Source organism: Branchiostoma floridae, chromosome 5, assembly GCF_000003815.2.
Source record: "Branchiostoma floridae strain S238N-H82 chromosome 5, Bfl_VNyyK, whole genome shotgun sequence".
In the NCBI taxonomy this organism is placed as follows: Eukaryota; Metazoa; Chordata; class Leptocardii; order Amphioxiformes; family Branchiostomatidae; genus Branchiostoma; species Branchiostoma floridae.
In genome coordinates, this window is record NC_049983.1 from 22,176,384 (window position 1) to 22,187,363 (window position 10,980).

General features: G+C 42.8%; 1 protein-coding gene across 1 annotated transcript in view; it reads left to right on the top strand.

Moving 5' to 3' along the window:
- The window catches only part of LOC118416277 (IQ and ubiquitin-like domain-containing protein), a 12,795-nt gene extending 2,181 nt beyond the window's left edge, over nt 1-10,614 (top strand). The window contains exons 5-15 of the mRNA XM_035821365.1: nt 986-1,120; nt 1,969-2,136; nt 2,709-2,888; nt 3,630-3,781; nt 4,335-4,545; nt 4,875-5,050; nt 5,798-5,968; nt 6,802-6,978; nt 7,571-7,819; nt 8,617-8,802; nt 9,408-10,614. Coding sequence (XP_035677258.1) covers nt 986-1,120; nt 1,969-2,136; nt 2,709-2,888; nt 3,630-3,781; nt 4,335-4,545; nt 4,875-5,050; nt 5,798-5,968; nt 6,802-6,978; nt 7,571-7,819; nt 8,617-8,802; nt 9,408-9,575 — 1,973 coding nt within the window. The 3' untranslated portion in view covers nt 9,576-10,614. The remainder of the gene's footprint in view (nt 1-985; nt 1,121-1,968; nt 2,137-2,708; nt 2,889-3,629; nt 3,782-4,334; nt 4,546-4,874; nt 5,051-5,797; nt 5,969-6,801; nt 6,979-7,570; nt 7,820-8,616; nt 8,803-9,407) is intronic.
- The last annotated feature ends 366 nt before the right edge of the window (nt 10,615-10,980 follow it).

A 10,980-nucleotide genomic window follows, 5' to 3' on the forward strand; every position in this document is an offset into this window, starting at 1 on the left:
TATCCCGGGGTATCCCATCTTTTACAGTTATGTTTTCTGTACTGACCCTGCTATTATTCCCACAGTGAAGTTTGTGTTGATGCCCAGTGGCCATGTGACTACGCTAGCCTGTGCCCTGAGTCAGACCATGTTACAGTTATGTTTTCTGTACTGACCCTGCTGTTATTCCCACAGTAAAGTTTGTCCTGATGCCCAGCGGCCATGTGACTACGCTCGCGTGCGCCCTGAGCCAGACCATGTTACAGTTATGTTTTCTGTACTGACCCTGCTATTATTCCCACAGTGAAGTTTGTGTTGATGCCCAGTGGCCATGTGACTACGCTGGCCTGCGCCCTGAGCCAGACCATGTTACAGCACTTAAAACATGTTTTCTGTACTGACCCTGCTGTTATTCCCACAGTAAAGTTTGTCCTGATGCCCAGCGGCCATGTGACTACGCTCGCCTGCGCCCTAAGCCAGACCATGTTACAGCACTATAAACATGTTTCCTATACTGACCCTGCTGTTATTCCCACAGTAAAGTTTGTCCTGATGCCCAGCGGCCATGTGACTACGCTCGCCTGCGCCCTAAGCCAGACCATGTTACAGCACTATAAACATGTTTCCTATACTGACCCTGCTGTTATTCCCACAGTAAAGTTTGTCCTGATGCCCAGCGGCCATGTGACAACACTAGCCTGCGCCCTGAGCCAGACCATGTTACAGCACTGTATACATGTTTTCTGTACTGACCCTGCTATTATTCCCACAGTGAAGTTTGTCCTGATGCCCAGTGGCCATGTGACAACACTAGCCTGCGCCCTGAGCCAGACCATGTTACAGCACTGTATACATGTTTTCTGTACTGACCCTGCTGTTATTCCCACAGTGAAGTTTGTCCTGATGCCCAGTGGCCATGTGACAACACTAGCCTGCGCCCTGAGCCAGACCATGTTACAGCACTGTATACATGTTTTCTGTACTGACCCTGCTGTTATTCCCACAGTGAAGTTTGTCCTGATGCCCAGCGGCCATGTAACTACGCTCGCCTGCGCCCTGAGCCAGACCATGTTACAGTTGAAGGATCACTTCAGCGTGGAGCTCAGGATGCCCGCAGAGCTCATCCTCATCACACTCAATGGTATGGTGGTCATTATGTTACCTTCACAGTGAAGGAACATATTTGTTTTTGCTCAATTTCCTCTTCTTCTCCGCACAAATAAAAAACATGAATATCTCCGAAACTAGACCTTGGAATATCTCGAAATTCAGCAAGCTGGTAGGTCTGCACTCAATGGTATGGTGGTCATTTCTGTTTTTCACGTACGTTGTAATTCGATGGGCATTTTACTGCTGAAAAATCAAGATATTTGTTCGTGTTCATTGTACTTCGATAGGCGTTTGACTGCTGAAAAATAGAATATTTGTACGTGTGCATTGAACTTTGATAGGCCTTTCACTTATGAAAAATTTGAATATTTGTGTAACATCTCTGTGATCCTTATTACTCATACACAACTATAGATGTAAAATACAATACAACGATTTGAAACAATTGTCTTGCTAGGAATGATCTCAGTGTTCTTGTCACTGTGGAATTGCCCAAATTTAGTGCTTAAAAAAAGCTGTGGCATTTGATTCTGTAGCATATTCATTAACTGAATAATAGTTGTGTTTCATCAATTTTGCTTCCCAGTACAGCATTATTTTTAGTCTTATTTTATGATGTGATATTTGATATCAGCATGAGCAGTAGGACATGTCTTGATACCATTCCCCATGTGCGTTTGTGAAGATTAGTCATCCAGGAGACATTTTTGTTTATTTAGAACATAAGAATTATTCCTTGTTCCGAGAAATTGTACAACTTCATTTTCATTTCACTGATGAAGAAAGGTGGATTCCTTTCGAAACGTCTATTAAAAGTTTTAAAGTATCTAGAAGTAAAGAGTGAATCTTCTTCAATTTCGTTCCCCATGTGTTGTACAGGGAAGAAAATCCCAGACTCCACCACCCTGGGAGAGCTGGGCGTCGGCCCTAACGCCACCATCCAGCTGGAGATCTCCTCAGCTGACCCTGTCAACACCCCCATCAAGTCCATCCGGCCCAAACCCGAGTACGTCATGCCTGACATCCTCACTGTCAGGGTGCCTCAAGGTACATCAGGGCTGTGATTGTCTTAAACCTATTCTTCCCTGTTCATTATGTTGTTGTTTGTTGTGCTTTAATGAAACCTTAAGAAAGTCACACTTCATAAAGGTCAAGGTGTCAAGTATAACAGAACAGAACAAGATTCAAATCCTGATGTCATATCATCATCAATATGCTTATCTAAATAAGTTGAATCAATATCTTAATACACTTATTTCATGGTGTTATTTTCTTCTCGTTGTTCTTTGGTCAAATTGGTCCCCTGAAGTCACTTGAATTCATTATCACAGATATGAAGGACTCAAAAGTATTGCTTCTACCCAAGCTTAATGTGTCAGCTGAAAGAGCAGAGACAGTATAGGAGCTTTAGTGGTCAATTTTAAATCTGATTTTGATGAAGAAGGTTCTGCAATGGCAGTGTTTTCTGAGCATTTTGTATGCTTAGATATTGAAATATTTATTAAGCATATTTGTATGCTTAAATGTTAAAGAAGCATTTAAGCATACAAAACGCTTAGATAAGACTGCCATTTCAGAATCTTGTATAAATCTTAAACAAATTCTCTCCTCCTTTGAAGATGACGGTAAGCTCCAGGACGTAGTTGTTGAGATCGAGCGGCCGACCAGAAGAAAACCGTACCTGGGAGGTTACAGACACAAGCTGTCGGGAGTGGAGTACCACCACGCCTCGGCACAGACCATGGGCAGAACCACGTCTGTCAGCGATGTACAGAAGTTCTGTAGGGACACACAAACAGGTGGGAGGATCTTACAACTGTTACTAGTGTTAGTGTACAAAAGTTACAACGTTACAGGACAGCAATTTCTGTCAGGATCAGAATTCAATTGCATCAAACATGCACTCATTCTTGTTTACTGGGGCTCGCATACTCTATTGGGCAGAACCATGTCTGTTAGCAATGTACAGAAGTTCTGTAGGGACACACAGACAGGTGGGGGCTCGTACTCTACTATTAGTTTATGTTATGAAGGTTACAGGACCACAATTTTTGTCAGAATTAGGAGTCAATTGCACCAAACATGCACTCAGAGATTGTCAGCCTTGTGAGATCCTAGTTTGTATACAGGGGGTCCCATACTTTTGCCTCATGTTGGTGAGGGGAGAGTATGGTGACCCCATTAATATGCTTTGTGTTGTACAACTGTTTGCTTGTTGAGTCTTCAGAAAATAAGAATATACGTGTCATTGACCTTCTTTGAATAGTACCTAATGCTGTACTTCCTATGTTAATTGCTAGGTGGTGCAAAAGGTATACTCTAACCAATTTAGCCCAAACCCCACCTTTAACTGCCTTTTACCTCCCCGAACGAATTCAGGTATCCAATTTTATACACCTGGTTGGGGTACCTTTCTCAAGGGCACACCATTGGTATCATTTTAGGGGATCAAAACCCAGTATCTGTTTGCTGGGTCAAACTGTTATGTCAAGAAAAATTTGACCAATTCATCAAGTTTCCTTCTCCTTTCTTCCCTGCAGTTTTCCAGAAGAACCGAGTTCAGCAGACGACCAACCACACGTCCACCCAGATGACGAAGGTGGGGTGTTACGTCAGTAACATGCAGGACAAGCTGATGCTGCCGGGCAGGTACCAGTCTGCTGAGGAGTACCACAAGATACGCCTGGAGGCTGTAAGTACAGCGTTTCATTTCATTTATTTATCCAGGAAGTGCATTTCTCCTGTTGGCAGTTTTTAAAGTTGGGGGGACAACCAACATAAAATAGCGTAAAATGCTATAGCGTCTTAATATGATCAACAGTAAGTGCGTCGTATATCAATACGGTCAAGTAAGCATGAATACAAATGAAACAAAATAAGTTTGTCCAAAGCCAAACAATAATACTGACAGCCAAGCAGTGAATGAACTTAAAAGTTCTATCAGTCAGAGAATAGAGTGTGGTTTAAATGCTATTTTAATGTTAGTTTTGTGACATTTGTCATAGAAAGATAGAAAAGACGAGAATGGAATTCTTTGATCACTGGCTCTATTTTTCTGTGTAGCCAATAATTGATGCCATGAGTGAAAAGAAACGAGTATGTCAAAATGTCACTCAGGAACAAAATGTAACTTGCCCGGGTAAGACATACACTTGCCTGATTTGCGCTTTCACTTGCCTGGAACAATCGGGCTAGAAGACTTGTCCAGCCCTGAATAGACACTGACCTGCTTTGCTGTCCACCAGGTGATCGTGCTTCAGGCGTACTTCCGTCGCTGGCAGGCCAAGAACATCGTGCAGCGGCTGCGTGAGGACAAGGCTCGCCGGCTGGAGTGGGAACGCCTGGAGGAGATCCGCAAGAAACGGGAGAAGGAGCAGCGCATCCGGAAAGAGTTCGAGCGCAGGATGAACCCCAAGACAAAGGAGGACTTCGACCTGCTGTATGCTGCTCTAGAAAGTGAGTTTAAACGCTTCAAAATACCAGAATCATAATGTGATTCTGTCATTATAGGAAGATACATGATGTACAAAATGTCCAATAAACTGGTGGACGTATGGACTGATAAGTGTCTAACACCAGCTCAAAAAAGAACTAGAAACAGTCATGCCTTCAAGTACCAACATAGGATTGATGTGTTAAAAAATTCTCCAGATGTCTTACTGAGGAATGACTGCCGTGCAATAGATGTCAGTTAGCTGAGGAATGAGTCCACTCTACTATATAAAACAACCCAACAATGACAACAGTAGAATAAAAGTTTAAAACTCTATTTCTGTCCCCATCAGAGTGGAGACAGGAGGAGCTGGCCTTCATCGATGAGAACTACTCGGGAGCGGAGCGGAAGGCACGTCTATGTGCGCTGCTGGACCAGGAAACACAGCTCATCTCCGCCATCGACAGGCACAAGATCGATGCCTCCAAGGAGAACAAGGAGAAGAGCATACAGCACTTCCTGGATCAGGTGAGTGGGAATCAGTTTGGTTAGGTTAGGTACAAACCATCCACCAACACAGAATAGCTTTCTTTCTCATGTACTCTCTTAAACACTTTAGAGCATATAGCATTTCCTGGATCAGGTTAGTGGGAATTAAGTTTGTTAGATACAAGCTATCCACCAACTAGCCTGACTGAAATTGTGTTCCTAGCTAATCTCCAAGCAGATCTTACGGTAGCGTAAGATAGTATCAATAGTTGCTGAGGAGTGAAGCCAGCCTATGAGTGTGTATCGATGCGACTAAAGGCCCATTTTACTCCTTGGCCAGCTTTGATACTATCTTATGGCACCGTGGGATCTGCTTGGAGATTACTCCTAGCGGCCGACTCTACATTAAGCACAGCCAGCAAGACATTGTCTAAACACAGGATATGCACCAACAGAAAAGAGCTTTCTTTGTCATTTGAATGGCTCAATGGTTGTTTTGCATACACTGTAAACTACCTCATGGCATCACCGCATGTTTCCAGGACCCATCCCTCCATCCTGGGAAGAAAATTTGCTTGTTGGGACAGACAAAAATTTCACCCCATCCGTCCTGAAAATCTTAGCTTTATTCCATGAAATAGATGAAAATGTGTTTTCATACGCTTAGAATGACAGATTTTACCAGGAAAATCAACAAGATTAGCTTCCAAACAATGAGAGGGACAGAAAAAAATTTTTTGATACTTAAGAACAAACAGTTCTTAATGTGCTGTAACTGTCCTACAGGCTGCTGGTCCCAAGAAGTGGCGGGCGTTTGACGGGAAGATCACGGAGATGGACACGCCGTACACGCAGCGTGCGCGGGAGCTGAGGGACATCTACAACTCCATCAACATGAAGTACCTGACTCAGGACGAGAGGCTGGACGTGCTGCTCACGCTCAAGCACACTGTCAAGGTGAGTTATTAGACACTTATAAGTGTAGTAGTGGTAGTAGAGACAGTTACTGTTACAGTAGTACTAGTAGTAGCTGACATCTACAACTCCATCAACATGAAGTACCTGACTCAGGACGAGAGGCTGGACGTGCTGCTCACACTCAAACACACTGTCAAGGTCAGCTATTAGACACTTATAAGTGTAGTAGTGGTAGTAGAGACAGTTACTGTTACAGTAGTACTAGTAGTAGCTGACATCTACAACTCCATCAACATGAAGTACCTGACTCAGGACGAGAGGCTGGACGTGCTGCTCACGCTCAAGCACACTGTCAAGGTCAGCTAGTAGACACTTAATGGCTTACAGATAGATGTGCAAAAGTTAGATGTGACTGGTCCTTCAGTGTAATATAACCAGCTGCTGTCACGCCGCGTGCCTGCAAAGCTGGTGTGTCACGCTGAAGGGCGGTTATACCGGCTATACAGATACTTGAGAATTATAAGTAGTGGTAGTAGTTAGTAGCAATAGTGACAGTTACTGTCACAGTAGTACTATATTAGTAGTAGCTGACATTTGATTTCATCGCTGTTGATTACACCAAAAGGGGTTCAAAGAAAAGAAGAAAGTTGCTATCTCCCCCTCTAACAAATTGAAGGACGGTCCTAACCAAAGCTAGGTACTCATTTTCACCTGTGAGGAAAGTCGTATGAAGTGCCTTTCCCAAGGGCACAAGATTGGTGGCACAACAGCAGATTCGAACCCGGTACTTCAAGGTTATGAAACGAACACCCGGCCAATTGCACCACACGACCGCCACATGTGCCCTAAAATGCTGCTGTTTTCCCCCCCAGGAGCACAACTGTAAGCTAACCCAGGAGATTATCGAGCTGATCGACCGTGAGGCTGACCTCCTGATGAGGGGTGTGAAGGACTCCAACATGGAGGGGCTGAGGAAACGCATCTCCACCCTGTTCCTGCAGTACATCAAGACTCCCACCTTCAACGCTGAGGCTGCCAGGCTGCTCAAGGTGGCTTAGACTGCTTACTAATAGCAATTTCTGAAACATGACTGTGCTTTTATCCTGTGAGCTATAATAAGCATGCCAAATTATCAGTTGCTTCATCACATTTGTCCAGTTTAGATTGTGATCACGTTATAAAACAGATAATTCATGTGATCCAAAAGCAATCTAGTAAGACCATTAATTGAATGTTAAGTTATCATCTATTCTTTACAATCCCATGTTTCTCAATACCTTTGTGCTACACCCACCCGATTGTATTTATAATGCTTGCTCATTTTTGTACTGTATAAAATTATGTACCGGGTTTGTGTTCATGACATCAGCAAGTTAGTGTCCTGTTGCAATTTGCAAGTCAAAGATAAATACAATCATGATTGCAATACGTGTTTATCAATACCTTTGTGCTACACACCTTTGATTATATTTATGCTTGGTCATTTTTGTACTGTATATGTATGTGCTCACAATATCAGCTAGTTAGTGTCCACATTGTATTGTGCCTGTTTCAAGTTGCAAGTGAAAGATAATCACAATCATGATTGCAACCTTCTTTACAACTCTGTGTTTATCAATACCTTTGTGCCACTCCCCACAGGTGCCACAGGACCCGATGTCCCTGCGGAAGAACATCTACTTCTGCCCGAGCTGCGGCAGCTACAAGCCGTCCATGGACTTCCCCATGTCCTCCAACACCCGGCTGGTGGGGAAGTGCCGCAAGTGCCAGAAGCTGGACAACGACGCGCGGCAGCGCCAGGACTTCAGCATCTACCGCACCATGCTCAAGCAGCTGCGCCGCTCTGAGGAGGCGTACGGGGATGGGTCGCGCATCGCCTTCCTCCTGCAGGTCGGGATTTGTTGTGTTGTGCTGTTTTGTTTGTAGATGATTATAAAGATTATAAAGTCAAACCTGTCTCCTCTGTTGGGAGAGTCGACAACTGAGCCCGGCAGAGAGTTCCTGTCACTTGTGTCATGGTACTAGGAATATTAGTTTGAGGGCCTCAACTCTTCCCTTTCTTAACTTGATCAAGAGTCAGTTTTCAACAATGGAAGTGACCCGACTTTCATTTTCAAATTATTATCTTGTAATACCATGTACGAGTAAGGATATATTCTGCTTATAAATGGACGTCAATCACATAATCTGTATCTTTGTTATATCTTCCCTACCTTCAGTTCTTAATGGTGCGTTGTTGATCAATTATGACAGTGTACAGAGGACACATATGTCCATTGCTTTACACACCTATGCTGCATCTAATTCAGTAGTTCATCATTTGTAGATGGGCAGATATATGTCTGTTGGCCTACAAATAATACAACAATTAAACAATCTCACTCTGCTCCCCTCTTCAGGAGGCTGACCTGCAGCACCTTGTGGAGAATACTAGTTTGATATGTAGTACAACAATTGAATAATAGTTTGACATATAATACAGCAGTTGAAGACTAGTTTGACATGTGATACTGTCAGTTGAACACTAGTTTGACCTGTCCCTCTGCTCCGCCTGCAGGAGGCTGACCTGCAGTACCTTGTGGAGAACACTCGTTTGACAAGTATACAACAATTGAACACTAGCCTGACCTGTAACTCTTGCAGTACAATTGAACACTAGTTTGACCTGTCCCTCTGCCCCCCTGCAGGAGGCTGACCTTCAGTACCTTGTGGAGAACGTGTGGAACTCACAGAGCATCCTGAGCGCCTGGGACGACCTGTACGACCTTGTGCTGGTGCGCTGGGACAAGACAGAGGAGTGGTCCCCTTGGAACTGCATCCTCCTCACCAAGGAGGAGGCCTCCGCGCACAAGGTCCTCGACGATCTGGAGGAAGTAAGTCTTGTTTATCTATTTCTGTATTCTTTTACCCTGACTAGCACTGATTTTCAGGGAGGCCAAAGGTACTTTGAAAATGTGATTGGAAAATTTAAGCCTTTAAGAATTTAACTTTAACATGATTGTCTGTTCATTGACTCTATAACAAATGAAAAATATATATACCTACGGGTAGAATGGTACCGGTTGTTTTATTTCTCTTCCAGCTGTACAGCAATGAATAGAATGGTAAAACATTGTAGCAATATGTCAGTAAAGTTTAGTAAACTCATAGCATCATCTCTACACACACATATATATGCATGTATGTAAGTATCAACAAGAGACATTTTTACACACTTTGGTAATGACAATCCTTTTCTATGTTTGAGTGTGTGTGTGTGTGTGTGTGTGTGTGTCGTGTGTCACACACACACGTGTGTGTGTGTGTCTATGAGTATGTCTGTGTATGTGTGTGTGTGTATGTGTGTGTGTATGTGTGTGTGTGCATGTGTCTTTGTGTATGTCTGTGTGTACATTATACTTCACGTATACAGTATTTTGTATTTTGTCGTGCTAGAGATACCTAATACTAATAGTACCATTGTCCCATCTCCTTCCAGCAATACGGCCCCGTGTTCATCCACAAAGCCCAGCACAAGCACACGCTGGCCAGGAACTACTTTGCGCGCCTGCCGGGCATGGCACAGTACATGAGGGAGAAACTGGCTGCCTCCAAGCAGAAAGGACCAAGTGTCATGGGGCATAGGATGGCGCAAACTACAGCATGAGACCTTACAAACTACAGCATGAGGCCTTAGTGTAGTCAACTGGGCATAAGTATTTGTGGGGAGTCAAATTGCAAGATTTTATTGATGCCATACAGTCAGATAGCACAGCTGCATACATGTACAGGTCTCTAGGACCTGTTCCTCCTTCCTAAGATTGAAATCTGTCTGTTGGGATGGACGAAAATCTCATCCCGTCCGTGAAAAAAAAATCTGAACTTTATGTCATACATAAAATTGATGAAAATGTGTTTTCATCAGCTTGAAATGACTGCTACGCTGTGAGTCAGCCAGATACAAACATACATTTTAAGTAAAAGACGTTTTAGCACTCATTGTTAGTCTTCCAGATCTAAGAGAGTCACGACGTCACACCTACTTACATGTCACACTGGTGCGTATGTCGAGTGTGTATAAGTTCTGTATTGACACTTGTTTTTTTTCTCAGGTGAAGTTGGCAGGGAAGAAGTTGTACTAGTAGTTTACTTTGAGCCACAATTGTACAGCATGGTTATTGGGAAAGAAAACGACTTCTTTGAACACAAACTTTACCTAAGCTAGAAAGAATTGTCAAAACAGAATTAATACGGACTTGATATACGCACAAATGTGAACCCCCTTACATCTCTTAACACTAGTGCTAATTATGAATAAAATGGTATTGATAGTGACCTATGAAAAAGTCCTGTATTGTGTACATTATTATTATATATATAGTGAATTCACGATACTAATGTGATAGAAAATATATGCCCTCAGACCCCTCCTGTGCAGCATGACTTTAAAATTTGTCTTTTTATTGTCGGTTAAAAAGTTTCGTACTTTTCTGTTAAGAACAAAGCATGTCCAGTGTAGCAGTAACGTGTTACTGGACACTATTTGTAATCCATAATGTATTCTGTGCAGAGAGAGGTACATATAAGAACCACTGTACAGTTGTGGTCCAATGTTTTCGTACACTACTAAGTTTACATTTGATGTACATATTGTATGTAAAAAGCACTTTGTAGCTACTGTGTTAACCGTGAAGAGATTAAAAAGAATTTATGCATTGCTTATTTCTCTACTTTATTTATTAGCTAGAATAAGAATTAAGATTCACAGAATGAGAAGATTCACAGAATGAGAATCATGTTTCGAGTGTTTGAATATCTTTTGGTAAAACTTTTATTTAGAGAAATATTCACAGTATTAAATGACAGGACAAAGGCAAAAACCCTCAGATCGGAATGACACTTTTCTCGGTAAATTTCCTCACTTCACTCGGGCGTAAATGAGTGCCTAGCTTTGGTAAGACATTCTCCTACGCTGGCAAACTGCCTCTTGCCTGTACAGACAATGTCTCTGCGTAGGAGAATGCGGTAATGACGTCCCTTAAAGTGGTATATCTCACTGTACTCTCCAAGCA